General features: G+C 39.1%; 1 protein-coding gene across 1 annotated transcript; it reads left to right on the plus strand.

The window, feature by feature from the left end:
* The first annotated feature begins 1,430 nt into the window (after positions 1-1,430).
* LOC139749206 (uncharacterized) lies at positions 1,431-15,555 on the plus strand. Its single transcript, XM_071662893.1, has 4 exons — positions 1,431-1,682; positions 6,441-6,661; positions 7,924-8,044; positions 10,513-15,555. The coding sequence occupies exons 1-4, from the start codon at positions 1,610-1,612 to the stop codon at positions 10,668-10,670; spliced, it is 573 nt and encodes a 190-aa protein (XP_071518994.1). The 5' UTR covers positions 1,431-1,609; the 3' UTR covers positions 10,671-15,555.
* Positions 15,556-17,269: the final 1,714 nt, after the last annotated feature.

Consider the following 17,269-nt stretch of genomic DNA (forward strand, 5'->3'; position numbering starts at 1 on the left):
ATGGAAACTTTTCTCTGTGACAATCTTGACGAAAAATGAAAGTTCGAACAGTTATCCGAAGCTTTGAACACTTCGTCTCATGAAACTATTGAGACCATGAAGCAGTATTCGAAACATACTGGCGGTTCTTGCTTACCACATCAACCACTTGAACCACCATTTGGGTTATTATTTCTATTTGCTGTATAAAGGAACATCTAATAAATATATGGGTAAAAGTTAATACACACGTGATTATATTGTCACTAATATAGTCATATTAAACACTTGAAAAGCTGTGGAAGTTCAAGCCTTTATATCCGAATGTTTATCAGGCGAGACTTAATCCGACACGAACTTAAGATGGTCAGTGGACTAGATTTGGCTATACTAGCTAATCTTAATGATGTTATCAATTCTAAATATACACCAATTCTATCTGAGACGCTAGATAGGTTTGAATCGGTTCGGAAGCACCGCAGCCTAGTAGCTCTAATAGCTCCTGACGAAGGGGTAAGCGGGTATCGTCAAACTTCAGGAGGAAATGTTTTGGAAGGAGGTTAAGATCGTGAGATAAACAAGAGAACAAATGGGAACATCGGTGAAGGGGATGTATGGGGTAAGTGGTGACAGGAGTAGATTAGGTAAAGCGATGAGAGTTAGGACTTCGAAGGACTGTTAAGTGTATTTGATGACAGAGTGGCAGATGTAGGGAGTTTGGGTCGGCGTGGTATACGACGAAGTGAGTCACTGAGAGTGGTTTAGTGAAGAGAGAAATGGCGGTGAAAGCCTTACGTAATCTGAAATATGGCAAAGGGGTTGGAATGGATATCATTGCAGTCGAATATCTTAAGAAGGGGGATAACTGTTTTGTTGATAGGTTAGCTGGGATTCTTAAAGTATGAAGTGCCTGAGGATTGTCGGAATGCATGTATAGGTGTGTACGAATGACAAAAGAGCCTTGTTAAACACTCTCTGTTCTCATCATTATGATTTTATGATTTAAGTGTAAGCATTTCTCATTTCTATTCTCTTATATCATTTTTTGTTTACCGCCTTTTCATCCATTGCTGTTTTCTCGATGTTTTTCCATTAATATTATTTTTCTTTCTGAAGCAGTATACTTCCTATAACAACTTGAGACAGCCTTTCACAGATCAGCGCAGTGTTGGGGTTTAGGTAGTATTGTGTATAATAATATCTATTTCAGTTTATGATAGGAATTATATTTGAGTCACGAACAAGAGGATGTATCACCAACTCGGGCCGCTGCCAGACGGACGATTAATAAATACAAAAACTATGGCAATTTCACATACTGTAAGTCTCTTGGATATTTCTCATTGTCAGGACATAATGTTACGTAAGTAGATTTCAACTCTCCTTTTCTCTGTATCGTAATTTAATGTAAATTAGATTCGAACGGTCGTGAGAGAAGTCGTACGTTATGTTTGCGACTGTATCAAGCCTCAACACTTACCCCGTCAACCCCGTCTCTCATGGGGATGCATGCGAGACGGGTGACCAATTTGTTCTTCGAAGGAGTTAGTTTATTCTTCGGGGGAAACTAACTCATATAGACTTGATACATCTCAATGATTTCCTAAGAAGAGTGACGACTAATAGCGACATGGCTCTGAAGTGCTGGATTATCTTGACTATATCGGTGTCTACGGCGACGACACTAACGGCCCATCGCAAAGGTTAGTTGGTTGAAAATAGAGGACACAGGCTATATATATATATATATATATATATATATATATATATATATATATATATATATATATATATATATCATACTCGCCATTTCCCGCGTGAGCGAGCTTCTTTCTCCCCTAACCCCAGGGCTAGTTTCCTGGCTTTTCACCATGTCATTCCCAACTAGAATGGCATTAGAAACAGAGAATCAATACATCTGAGATCTTTACCTGACACGACCTCACCCATTACCTGACCTGACCTAACACCTTGCCCAGCCGAGTGGTAAAGTGACCCTCATCCACTCTTTCTAAGGCTGTAGGTAGTTTTTCATATTTCTTGACCTGATTACATATGATTTTGTTCCTTGGGAATTGGCCCTCAGATACATTTGAGTTAATGAGACTGGAGTCGACAGTTCTACATTTAACATATGATAATTCGATTTAAAAACAATGTTGCAGTTGCTGATATCAGTACTATGGTCAAAGTCCCTTACATGTACGAAAACAGCACTTTGATCTTTTCCTTATCGCACATCTCTTAGAGATTCGTTTATTGACATTTATTCCACTTTCTCCCATTTGTACAATACTATGACAATCCTTACATGGTATTACGTATCTTTATCATCTATAGGTTTGTTCGTTGCTAACACAGACTGTAATGAGTTGCTGTGTTTAAAGGTGTCTTGCTGGGCAGGTCAGGGGCGAATTCATGTTAGAGGAAGATAATCAGGATGTGTTTTTATACAATTTGGCTTGTGAAAAGCCGAAACTGTATCGGGTTACAACATTGTCGTGTCTTTTCACGGCAGTGTGTTCTTTTACTTCATATATATATATATATATATATATATATATATATATATATATATATATATATATAGGGGAGAAAGAATACTTCCCACGTATTCCCTGCGTGTCGTAGATGGCGACTAAAGGGGAAGGGAGCGGTGGCTGGAAATCATCCCCTCTCGGTTTTTTTTCTTTTTTTTTAATTTTCCAAAGGAAGGAACAGAGAAGGGGGCCAGGTGAGGATATTCCCTCAATGGCCCAGTCCTCTGTTCTTAACGCTACCTCGCTAACGCGGGAAATGGCGAATAGTTTGAAAAAAGAAAAAAAAATATATATATATATATAGGGGAGAAAGAATACTTCCCACGTATTCCCTGCGTGTCGTAGATGGCGACTAAAGGGGAAGGGAGCGGTGGCTGGAAATCATCCCCTCTCGGTTTTTTTTCTTTTTTTTTAATTTTCCAAAGGAAGGAACAGAGAAGGGGGCCAGATGAGGATATTCCCTCAAAGGCCCAGTCCTCTGTTCTTAACGCTACCTCGCTAACTCGGGAAATGGCGAATAGTATGAAAGAAAAATATATAAATAACATTTGCGTCACTACGTATCAATAACTGTATGAATTATGTACGATTCGCTGTGTGTATTTCTAGTAGACTGTGGTCAGCTTACGCTACGGGAAGGTTCACTAGGCATGTGAAAACTGTGTGCGTACGAGGACTGTGGTCTGAGTGTCTGGGACAAGATAACTAGATAATGAACGAGCGTGACTGTGTAGTACAAATAGACACAGAGGTTACAACGCCCGTCTTGTGTAAAACGGGCGTCTTCTAGATGGACAACGGGCGTCTTATATTCTTCGGTGGCGGCCGACATAAGAGCGTTGGTTATGTACACACACACACTACGTATACTTTATTTAGGGGCTACTGGGGGGTTCAAGGTTGCGCTACGCTCAGTAGTTGGGATAGAATGGATTCCTTGGAAGCTTTTTTTTTTTTTTTTTGCCTAGACTCTTACTCTCATTTGTTATCTGAGGATAGGGAAGAAAGAATACTTCCCACATATGTCTTGCGTGTCGTAGAAGGCGACTAAAAGGGGAGGAAGCAGAGGGCTGGCTGGAAATCCTCCCCTCCAATTTTGACTTTTCCAAAAGAAGGAACAGAGAAGGGGATCAAGTGATGACTTTCCCTCTTAGGCTCAGTTCTCTGTTCTTAATGTTACCTCGCTAACGCGGAAGATGGCGAATATGTATGATATATATATATATATATATATATATATATATATATATATATATATATATATATATATATATATATAATGTATATTTTCTTTCATACTATTCGCCATCTCCCGCATAAGCGAGGTTGCGTTAAGAACAGAGGACTGGACCTTTGAGGGAATATCCTCACCTGGCCCCCTTCTCTGTCCCTTCTTTTGGAGAATTAAAAAAACCGAGAGGGGAGGATTTCCAGCCCCCCGCTCCCTTCCCTTTTAGTCGCCTTCTACGACACGCAGGGAATACGTGGGAAGCATTCTTTCTCCCCTATCCCCAGGGGGAGGCAGCGAGGAAGTATAAAAAAAAAATATATATATATATATATATGTATATATATATATTATCCCTGGGGATAGGGGTGAAAGAATACTTCCCACGTATTCCCTGCATGTCGTGGAAGGCGACTAAAAGGGGAGGGAGCGGGTGGCTGGAAATCCTCCCCTCTCGCATTTTTTTTTTAATTTTCCAAAAGAGGGAACAGAGAAGGGGGCCAGGTAAGGATATTCCCTCAAAGGCCCAGTCCTCTGTTCTCAACGCTACCTCGCTAATGCGGGAAATGGCGAATAGTATGAAAAAAAAAAAAAAAAAAAATATATATATATATATATATATATATATATATATATATATATATATATATATATATATATATATTTCATACTATTCGCCATTTCCCGCGATAGCGAGGTAGCGTTAAGAACAGAGGACTGGGCCTTTGAGGGAATATCCTCACCTGGCCCCCTTCTCTTTTCCTTCTTTTGGAAAATTAAAAAAAAACGAGAGGGGAGGATTTCCAGCCCCCCGCTCCCAAATATATATATATATATATATATATATATATATATATATATATATATATATATATATATATATATATTTTTCTTTCTTCTTTCTTTCATACTATTCGCCATTTCCCGCATTAGCGAGGTAGCGTTGAGAACAGAGGACTGGGCCATTGAGGGAATATCCTCACCTGGGCCCCTTCTCTGTTCCCTCTTTTGGAAAATTTAAAAAAAAAAAAAAAAAAAGTGAGAGGGGAGGATTTCCAGCCCCCCGCTCCCTCCCCTTTTAGTCGCCTTCTACGACACGCAGGGAATACGTGGGAAGTATTCTTTCTCCCCTATCCCCAGGGGGAGGCAGCGAGGAAGTATAAAAAAAAAAATATATATATATATATGTATATATATATATATATATATATATATATATATATATATATATATATATATATATATATATTTTTTTTTTTTTTTTCAAACTATTCGCCATTTCCCGCATTAGCGAGGTAGCGTTAAGAACAGAGGACTGGGCCTTTTTCGGAATATCCTCACCTGGCCCCCTCTGTTCCTTCTTTTGGAAAATTAAAAAAAAAACGAGAGGGGAAGATTTCCAGCCCCCCGCTCCCTCCCCTTTTAGTCGCCTTCTACGACACGCAGGGAATACGTGGGAAGTATTCTTAATCCCCTATCCCCAGGGATATATATATATATATATATATATATATATATATATATATATATATATATATATATATATATATATATTATACTTGATCGTCGTTTCCCGCGTTAGCAAAGGTAACGCCAGGAAAGACGAAGACCCATCCACTCATGTACACATATAGATATATACATACACGCACATACATTTACATATACATACATATATATACATATTCATACTTGCCTTCATCCATTCCCAGCGATTCCCCGCCCCACAGCATCGCCAGCCACCTCCGCGTCAGCGAGGTAGCGCCAGGAAACAGAAAAATGGCCATATCAACTCACACTTATTCTCTAGCTTGCCATGTGTAATGCACCGAAACCACAGCTCCTTATCCACGTCCAGGCCCAACAGACCTTTCCATGGTTTACCCCAGAAGCTAAACATGCCCTGTTTCAGTCCGTTGACAGCACGTCATCCCCAGTATGTCACATCGTTCCAATTCACTCCATTCCGTGCATGCCTTTTACCCTCGGGCATGTTCAGGCACCGATCGCTCAAAATCTTTTCCACTCCATCCTTCCACCTCCAATTTGGTTTCCAGCTTCTCCTTGTTCCCTCCACCTCTGACACATATATCCTGTTTGGCGTTGGATAGGGCATTCATGTGCCCGTGCCGTCTCAGCTAACATAAGAAAGGAATAATCACATTCATTGTCTAGTATTCCCGCACACGACCATTTTTTTTTTCCATCAACAACACCTTTCCCTTGTTTTATTTAATTATGTTCGTGTTAAGGCCAGACCACCTAGTTTGGAACATGGGTCTGTGTATCTATATAGGATCTATGTAACCACTCAGCTGTTGCTTTAACCTTTACGATATCTGTCTTTCGTACACTTTCCGCACATTCTCTCTTAAGCTCTTAACCCCACTACCTATCACAATAGCCATAACTCTCAAATTACCAGAAATCTGTTCTTTAACGCTATCGTAACTGTCATATCTCGACAGGTAATCTCTCACGCACCTTGCAGTGTACCTAGTAGCTTGTAAAACGTCTTAGATTTTATTGACATTTTCAGTCATTTCTTTAGTTTCTATTTACTTAAGACAATGTAATTACCCAAAGCCGAGCTAGAATGATCGAAACACTAGTTTAAGGCAACAGCATGGATAGTTCATGCTAGTTTGGTCTCCTAAAAAACAGTAATGATTACGTTTTCTGTTTTCCTTTAGGCGTCGACTGCCCCGTCTCAAACCACCACTTGGACTATGTGCTTAAAGCAGTGAATGAGGCCACTTTTTACGTACGGAGAACTGGCGATTTGTCCAAGCTGTCACTCAGGGTTTATGACTTCGATGGCTACTGGGACGTGCATTTACAACCTCACGTGATCGACTTCCAGCCAAATAGCTGGCAGATGTTCCGAGTCACCAAACAAGGGGACGTGCTCAGGGTAAGAGTGACCTAAATTAAGGTTTGGCTAGATCAAAATATCTTAACCAGGATCTGAAATGTAGTGCTGTTCTTGTATAACATACATATTACAGGGCGATCGTATGAGTGAAATGTGGTGGATGTGTACTTGGGTTTAAAAAAAAAAAAAAACAAGATTGTTGTGACATTGCTTTAAAATCGAAAATGTAAAGGAGTCGATAAATTCTCACTTTTGGCCGTTAATGCTATGAAAATAATGATATTATTCTCATGGAGAGAAAAAATAAAAGAGCGTCATGTTGCAGCCTCAGTGAACTAAATCCAACATGGTGACTGCAAGTTTCACCCATCATTACCTTGAGCCACAACACACGTCTGGCTGCTGCTTCCCACAGCCTATGTTGGTAGAGATTACCACACGAAAATTGACCGTTATAATTTTTTTCTCTCTAGTACAGTGAAACTGTGGAATTATTTCTCTTCTCTCCACTTTCCTTCTGCATCACTTTTCCAATTTTTAAGAGGTATTTCAACAAACATCGGAGGTTTCCTTTTCCCTTAAATCTTAACCTTTCGCCTGAGGTAGCCATGACTTGGAGGTATACATTTGCCCGTTATATATGTATGTATGTATGTGTGTGTAAATGAGTGGATAGGTCATTCGTCTGTTTCCTGGCGCGACCTCGCTGACTCGGGAAACAGCGATTAAACATAATATATATATCAGCACGGTCACAATCTGGATGTGAAAGCCAACCTCATTTGGATTTAAGGAACTATAATGACAAACTAATCACTGCACTTCATCCTTTCCCGACGTAGCCTACTGCAGTGCACTGCAGCCCAGCAGATGAAATATGGTCCATTACTATTTAATTTATGTTTTGGATGCTACTTATGTTAATAATCTATGTGACGCTTATTATTTCATTGTAATGAGATCTAAATTATTCTTCGTGAAATCATTTGAAGTTGTTGTTGGTAGCTTTAAAATGGTTCGTATGCTAAATGTTATTACTATACTTTACTCATAATTTATTGGTTTGTGCTTATCCTTTATAAAGTATGCAATTAGATATTTCATACCGAACAAATTTTTTTTCTCTTTCGATCTATAAATTCTTAACGTAGTAGTCACTTTTCTGGGATATTAATTGTTCTTCATTTAATTAATTGGTGTTCTGGCCATAATGATTACTGTGAAGTAATCCACTTCAGACTAGGCGATATAGAATGAAAATAAAAACCCAATGTGAAACCTTATCTAACGCCTGATTTCAGGTATACATGGGGGTGAAAGTTATTCATAGCAGCACTGTATATGGTTACTCATCTATTAATCACCTGACCGTCACACTTCAAGGTAGTGGTGAGCTGGCATTGTGCATCCCACCTCCAAATGGTAAGTTCAGAATACCTTCTCAGTAACATTTTGTTACTGAATATTGAATCGGAGTAGTTTTACCTTTTGAAAAAAAATAATTGGTTATTTTTTCTACTATCTAGCTTAGCCTGTAAAACATTTATGGCCGTATTGTCATTTATAAAAGTGCTTCTTACTTTTTCAATTTACAACTGCAATGAATCACCACATAAGACCAACGTTTCCATTCACTCCATCTCCATCATACAGAACGTGCTTCCATAGCATCCAGTCTCTAATCATTGTTCTGGTATCCTTACCTAAAACATTCCCAACCCCTAATTATCTCTACATTTATCCATCTCTTCTGCACTCTACCTCTCTCCTCTGTACCTTCTAGTACACCATACATTTCATGACTAACCTATGATCTGCCGTAAGTTCTAAATGATTATCGAATCCTGAATCACTTGCAAAAGTCCACTTCGACGTTATGCGGTTCACTGAAATAGGAAAAGGGTGAAATAGTGAGAGAAATGAGAAAAAATATATATATTCACTTTACGTGGTTTGTAGAAAACGGAAAACCTTACTTAAAAATGGTTAGGCCATAGTCGTTAGGAAAGATGGGGATGGGTTAAAAGTTCTAAAGCTTGATGCGTAGGTTAAATCATAGGTGGTCAATCTTTTTGTTGTCAAAGACCAGGCAGTAATCATGTGAAGCAGTCGCTTGCAAAGTGTTACATGTTCTAGTTGGCACACAAGCAGCCAATTCTTGGGAGCAGAAACCACAGTAACAGATATAAAAGAAAGTGAACAAATTTTGTGGTGTAGGGCAAGTAGGTTGTCATGAGTTTAGACTTGGACAGTTTATAAGTTGATGTGAGAGCAGTACTCCAAACAATGACATATTACTCCAAGGGATAAGCAGATCATTCATATAGAAGATTTTTTGGCATCTGAATTGCACTCATTTCTTAGAGGCAGTCTTGGTTATTTATGTAATGCAGGGTTTCCAAGACAGGTTGAATGTAGCCTCAGCTGCCCGTGCTATCTTAAAAAGGAAAAAAAAAAAAAAAAAAAAAAATCATAAAGCACATTCCTTTAAAATATAAGGATTGATGCCAAGTTGTTCATGTCTGTTGCTTGTGTCTTGAGAGAAAAGTGCTCTTTGGAATAAAAGATATTACTGTGTAGGGAAGGATAAAGGATAAGTATGAGTAACATCAAAGGGTGATGGAACATTAGAGGCATCCAAGGTGGAGTTAGAAGGAGAAAAGAGACAGCTATAGTATCCTTAGAATGGAAAAGCAAAGGAAATGTAGTACAACAGAAGCTCTTTGAGATACTTCTGGCTAAAGACCAGAAAAACCTATCAGTGGATGAAGGAATATTTCATCTCAGATAACCCACAATGCTTTGGCAGAGATGAGTTGAATGCGAGTTGAAAGAATGTTTGTTTTTCTGGGCTGATATGCTAGGTTCCTCACCTGAATCAAGCCTCAAAAATGGAAGGTCGAATCATGTACTGGTGCTCACAACCTAAGCATTCATCTACCATTGTCATTTACACTTGGAGCCGAGACATCCTCATTATATCTGTTCCGTACATTTCCAGAAAAGTAATTCCTATAGTAGCTTATAAAGTGCACTGCAGATTCATAACTATTTAGGATATTGATATTATGGAACAATATTCATTTGAGATTGCACTGGGATTTTATATCTTGGAACAATATTCATTTAGAATTGCATTGGGGATTTTAAAGTTGAGAGTTGGTTATGCAAGGGACAACCAGAAACACATTGTGTACTTGGGTGAATGGAAAGAATTAAGTGCTAAATATGCAAAAGCTTTCAGACACAATGCATGCATGTGAAACCTTAGATTGATAAATTATGTAGTATAGTTGAAATTAGGAAAGTACCAGGATTAATAAGATGAGAATGTTGTGGGAAGAAATCTTTGGAAAGGCTCATGGATGACAAGTTGGTTAAGATTAGAAACTAAGTGAAGGTACAAAAAAAGAGGACATGCAGAGAATGAGCTTAGGTTAAAGATAGTCCAGATACAGTTTTCTGTGGAAGAAATGACAACTGTGTGTAGGGGGGCATTTTTTCAATGTACTTGTATGTGTGAGGATGGAACTGTGAAAGAAAAGAAATCCACCTATTTAGATTATTCCCTTGTAAGTAATTAGGAAGAGCTGTAGTTGTAGTATGGAAGATTTAGGATATACTTTTAGCATAGGTATTTTGAGTCAAAAGGAGGTATGCATTTCATGTACCCCATGTGAATAAGTTTAGAGTTAAAAGAGATGATATGGACTCATGAAAATTTTCTAAACTCTTATGACACTTGAAACTGAAGTATTTGCAGAGCATCAGGCTTTTAACATGAATTTTTTCACAGAAATATGGGTGATTGTAAAACAGAGCACGAGTTATACTTTAGATGATATCTGAGCATGATGGCAAATCTGTGTCATTCCACTATTCCTATACAGAGACTTCAAAGGTGGCACCCATTGTGATACCTGTCTTGGTGGTAGTACTGGCAGCAGTTGTGTGTTTGGCATGCTGGTGGTCAAGGAGAAGACCTCAGAGAAGGAGCAACATTCATGCACATGAGGATACCACTGTAGATACCATTGAATTAGAATAATTGTTTTTAGGTGGACCCTATGAAGATTCATGAATTTGTCAAGAAGGCTTAGTTGTGCTACCACCAGCCCTTGCTATGACCTGTTAAGAGGTGAGCTGATATTTCTTTTTAGAAGAAACAAACTTCCTGAAAGAGACTTACTAGAAGTGTACAATCTGCAGTCAACTTCTTCACTCTGGCTTGTTATGAAATATTTACCTGAATGCTAAAAATTCAAAGAAAGTACTTGGGAAATGGGGATCAAAGAGTATATATATTATTATTTTTTTTTTATTATACTTTGTCGCTGTCTCCCGCGTTTGCGAGGTAGCGCAAGGAAACAGACGAAAGAAATGGCCCAACCCCCCCCATACACATGTATATACATACGTCCACACACGCAAATATACATACCTACACAGCTTTCCATGGTTTACCCCACACGCTTCACATGCCCTGATTCAATCCACTGACAGCACGTCAACCCCGGTATACCACATCGCTCCAATTCACTCTATTCCTTGCCCTCCTTTCACCCTCCTGCATGTTCAGGCCCCGATCACACAAAATCTTTTTCACTCCATCTTTCCACCTCCAATTTGGTCTCCCTCTTCTCCTCATTCCCTCCACCTCCGACACATATATCCTCTTGGTCAATCTTTCCTCACTCATTCTCTCCATGTGCCCAAACCATTTCAAAACACCCTCTTCTGCTCTCTCAACCACGCTCTTTTTATTTCCGCACATCTCTCTTACCCTTACATTACTTACTCAATCAAACCACCTCACACCACACATTGTCCTCAAACATCTCATTTCCAGCACCTCCATCCTCCTGCGCACCACTCTATCCATAGCCCACGCCTCGCAACCATACAACATTGTTGGAACCACTATTCCTTCAAACATACCCATTTTTGCTTTCCGAGATAATGTTCTCGACTTCCACACATTCTTCAAGGCTCCCAGAATTTTCGCCCCCTCCCCCATCCTATGATCCACTTCCGCTTCCATGGTTCCATCCGCTGCCAGATCCACTCCCAGATATCTAAAACACTTTACTTCCTCCAGTTTTTCTCCATTCAAACTCACCTCCCAATTGACTTGACCCTCAACCCGACTGTACCTAATAACCTTGCTCTTATTCACATTTACTCTTAACTTTCTTCTTTCACACACTTTACCAAACTCAGTCACCAGCTTCTGCAGTTTCTCACATGAATCAGCCACCAGCGCTGTATCATCAGCGAACAACAACTGACTCACTTCCCAAGCTCTCTCATCCCCAACAGACTTCATACTTGCCCCTCTTTCCAAAACTCTTGCATTTACCTCCCTAACAACCCCATCCATAAACAAATTAAACAACCATTGGAGGAAAAATTGGAGGAAGTGAAGTGTTTTAGATATCCCGGAGTGGACTTGGCAGTGAATGGAACCATGGAAGCAGAAGTGAGTCATAGGGTGGGGGAAGGGGTGAAGGTTCTGAGTGTGATGAATAATGTTTGGAAAGAGAGAATGTTATCTTGGAGAGCAAAAATGGTTATGTTCGAAGGAATAGTAGTTCCAACAATATTATATGGTTGCAAGGTGTGGGCAATAGATAGGGTTGTGCAGATGAGGGTGGATGTGTTGGAAATGAGATGTTTGAGGACAGTATGTGGTGCAAGGTGGTTTGATCGTGAAAGTAATGAAAGTGTAAGAGAGAGAGTTGTGGAAATAAAAAGTGTGTGGTTGAGAGAGCAGAAGAGGGTGTGCTGAAATGGTGTGGACATATAGAGGGAATGAGAAAGGAGAGATTGATTTGATGAAGTGGATGTATGTGTCAGAAGTGGAAGGAACAAAGAGAACTGGGGGACCAAATTGGAGATGGAAGAATAGAGTGATTAAGGCCTGAACATACAGGAGGGTGAAAGACATGCACAGAATAGAATGCATTGGAGTGATGCGGTATACTGGGGTCAACGGACTGTCAGTAGACTGAACTGGGGCATGGAAAGGTTTATGGGGCTGGGATGTAGGTAGGCTGTGATTTTGGTCCATGACACACGACGGCTAGTGTATAGATGTGAGCGGATGTGGCCATTCTTCATGTTTCCTGGTACTATCCTGCTGATGCAGGGGATGAAAATGCTGTTTCCTGTGGGCTGGGTGGTGCCAGGAATGGATGAAGGCAAGCAAGTATGAATATGTACATGTGTATGTATATGTATGTGCATATATGTATGCGAATGGGTGTCAGCCTCTTTTCTGACACTACCTTGCTAACGTGGAAAACAGCAGTCAAGTATAATATATCCATAAATATCAGTTATATGGGTATTGAAATAGATAGACTGTCTTCGAGGATAGGGGAGAAAGAATACTGCCCATGTCGCTCCTGCATATTGTAGAAGGTGACTAAGAGGGGCAGGTGCAGGGGGCTGGCAATCTTTCCCTCCTTTATTACTTTCCAAAAGATGGAACAGAGAAAAGAGTCTAATGAGGTTCTTTATCTTTTAAGCCTCAGTCAGCTGTTCTGGATGCACCCATGCTCATACAGGAAATATCAAACATATGAAAGAAAAAGAAAGATGTAAATTTAAACTCCTGTTCTAATGGACTTCAGTGTATCATAATTTAGCTTCTGATAGGCCCTTGGGATCCTACTGGACTAAGTTTGGAATCTGTTATTAATAAACATTTTTGTAAAAGTCTGTTATGACACAAATTTAGTCCAGAGTGGCATAAGATGGATGATGGGGGGCTGTGGTGAGTCAGAGTGGGAACTAAGGTCCTGGGTGCATTGAGTTTGTGGAAGGAGCGGTCAATATCTGATTTTTGCAAAGGTGGGTGAGTTTGAAGGTATAGGTAGTTTTACATTCATGAACAAAACTTGCTCTTGAAAAGGTTACACAATCAGGAAATTATTATTCAACAAAATCTGTTTTCATTTACGATCATTTTTTAAAAATGGGTGCAATCTAGCCAAAACAAATTTTGATTAAAAAATCCATGTTATAAACTTTGATGTGCTTCAGCTCATAGAAAATAGACCCAAAATCCTATTCAACAAGATTTCTTTTGTTATAGGTATTTACTGTGGGTTTAGGGTTTAGTCCAAAAACCTTAAGCACTAAAAATAACCTAACAATATCGAACATAAGTTTACTCACCCGAACTGAAGACTGATGCTGTTCATGGTGTCCTGTCATTGCTGGTTGGAGGTGCAGATAATTAATAAATAAAGGAGACAGGGGCATCTTAAGTGAAAATAAGTTCAATAGAAATAAAGAAACTTCTTCACATCCCCCTCTCTTCTCGAGACCTCTTAGATGTGTGATATATAACTACCTCTGCCTCTATTTTAGCAAAGGATCAGGCCAACAGAAAGGTATTGACATAAATGTGTATTTTATCTTAATTTTGAATGCTAATCCACCATTTCATAAAGGAAGGATTTTTTTTCTTCCTCTTTTGAGCACAGTGCATCAGTTGTAAATGTTACCTTGCCATCAAATGAGGTTAATGCTTGTTCAGTATGATTCTTTGCTCCAACATACTAATCCCATTTTCAAACCATATTTTTGTTAAGTGAACACTCATTTAGCAAGACCTCTCCTCTTGTTGTTATATGAATGTTTTAGGGTGATTGTGTAAAACATGACAGTGAAAGGGGTGGTAGTAAGCAAAGTATGACTGACATCGTTGACCAAGGTAAGCTGAAACAGTTTGGACATGTGGAGATGATGAATGTGGAAAGACTGACAACGGAGGCAGGGAAAGCAAGGAGATGGAAGGATTGAGTGAAAGAGGCTTTGGGTTATCTGAATCTGAACATTAAAAGGGTAAGGCATACATAGGTTAGAATTAATTGTTTCTGGATGGTATACAAGGGGTGAAATACTGTCAGTTGTTTGAACCATGGCACAAAGGTGGTCATCGTAGATCACTGAAGAGTGTTAGACTTGGCTGTGGATAGGAGGCTATGGCTTCAGGAGCATCTTATAAGATGGCCAGAGATCAAGTGTATGCCAATGAGGCCACTGATTATCTTCTTTTGATTTACCTTACAAAAGTAGGAGCAGTTGTGTAAGAAAAAACTGTTTCTATTTTTCATACCTGTTTGCTGTTTCCCATCTGTGTGAGGTAGCAGGTTAAGCATATACAGAGGATATACAGATAATACATAGGGAGAAGCTACAGGAAAATGGAGGTGGAAAACAGCTGGCATCCTGGAAAGGAAAAGTTTGGGAATATAATGGGGAAAGAACCAAGGAAGGTGTGAGGGGGATGAAACATGCTAGGGTGAGGTGTTTAGATAAAGCAACCTTTGAATTTTCTGCCAAGCCTCCAACTCCTACCTAGTCAGGAATTACCAGGAGAAGCAAGGTTTCAGAAATATTGATATGAAGAAAAACTTGCACATACATGGACTGACAGACACATGCACAAGTAGATTCACAGACACTAGGTCCTGCTTCAACAAAAGTTTATACGAGTGCTACCACCTTCAGTTTTGTTTTTACTTTAGAAATATCACTCGTATTAAATTCAACTTCTACCTTATTGAATGGAGATATCTCTGATCTGCCATTTGTCCAGATTAACCCATTATCATTAACAAAGGAAGATCTTCACCACATGATCAACATCCACAGACAAAATTCTTCACAATGAGAATTCCTGCAACAATTTCAAGGCTACATGGGCAGAGGTAGGAAGGGACATACATGTGCCTAGTGCTTCCAACAGGAGCACACTACCACCCTCTGAATCACCACTTTCCTATACAACTTATCAGACACGCTCATAAAACTTATACCTTCAATTTCAGTCTTCCTTTTTGTCTCTGCTGACTTTATGCAACGGCATAAATTCAGGCACTCTGCCAATCCTCAGGTACTTCATCATGATCCATAAATACACTGAAAATCCTTACTAACCATTCAACAACACAGTCACCTGCTTCTTAAGAAATTCAACTGCAATACCATCTGCCCTAGCTGTCTTACCACATTTCATCTTACACAAGGCTTTCAACACCTCTCCAAACCACTTGCCATGACTCTCATTTCACATACCTCTCAACCCAAACATCTCACACCTGCTACCCTATTAAAACACAAATTTACCAGTCCTTAAAAGTACTCACTGCATCTCTTTTTCACCTCATCTCTGGCTGGTACCATTTCTCCATCTGTCCTCTTCACTGAAGTTCCCATTTGTTTTCTCACACTGTTAACCTCCTTCCAGAATATTTTCTTATCCTCCTTGAAGTCTGCTGATAGCTGTTCACCCAACTTTCACTTGTCCTCATTCATAAGTTACCTAAATATCAGTAAAAATAAAGAAAAATGTGAAAAAAAATATTGACCCAGTGCATGAGGGTGATGGTCAGCTGAGAGTCAAGTGTATGTGAGTGAGGTGAAGTTAAGTCACTGAAAGGGGGCAGCACTTTACAGGACTCTGGCACAATTTTTTTGGTAAGGGTGCATTGGCGAACCACAAGAGATGTAAAAGCTGTTTTTTTGACAACTGTAGGCTTTCGTTATATCTTGTGGTGGAGAAAAATTGTGTACAATAAATTTCATCATAAACTGCAACCAAAGGGTCCATAAACAATGAAGCATACATATTTTGTGGGGATCTGTTTTTGTTTTTTCTGCATACATAGGGACAGATTATGAAGGTAATACCACTATTCAAGGTTTAATAATGCATTCTAATACAAAAAATATCCTTAATAGCAAAAGGGTTAGGGAAGTGGAGACCAATGAGATATTTCTAATTAGAAAAATCAAAATTAATACTTAATGAATGAAGGTTTGGGTTTAGTTGAGTTATGCAAGGCTACAATCTTCATGGACTCCTTTGAAGTGGGAAATTCTCAAGGTTGCTATACTCCTTTCCTTCTGCTGATACAGACATAACCTCAATGAAGATGACTTCCTATTTGGAATGTTACCAAGTGCAGGTGGTGTCTGGGAATGCTACCATGAAGTGTGATTGAAAAAAATAATACACAGTACCAAGATGGTACAAAGATGTGTAAATTGTATTTGGAAAATTTAGAAAAGAAGAAGGGAAGCAAATCTACCCCTGGTAATTGGAGATGTCAAATCTGCAAGAAGGGTATATCTGTATGTACCCAATGTAAATGAGAGTGATAATGATATTACAAAATAAAGTAAGGAAAAATCTAAGATAAATTAGATGGATTTTGAGACTCCTGTATAAGAAGGACTTCTATTTGAAGAAGATCCTATAATGCCTTCCACGTGTAAGCTATTAGGACATGATATCTTATTGCAGCTATTAGGTGATCTTTTATGATAATTATGTAAATCCCCTAAGCCAGTTCATGAAGACCTTGATGAATACTATCCCATTTGGTGAGACATAATAACAAGGGTATCTGCTTCCAAACATACAACCAAACAGTTAATAAACTATGTACGTACTGTTCAAAAACCACTTCCTACTTTACCCTGAACTGTGCATCATGTCAACTATTTCACTGCTGGAAAAAACAAAAAAATGTAAAATATCTAGCAGTTATAAAATGGTACAAACATAACACAGTTCAGCAAATCATTACCCAAGAAAGATTTTCCACCTTTACAGATCTAAAAGCAAAC

The sequence above is a fragment of the Panulirus ornatus genome, chromosome 6 (assembly GCF_036320965.1).
Source record: "Panulirus ornatus isolate Po-2019 chromosome 6, ASM3632096v1, whole genome shotgun sequence".
Taxonomy (NCBI): Eukaryota; Metazoa; Arthropoda; class Malacostraca; order Decapoda; family Palinuridae; genus Panulirus; species Panulirus ornatus.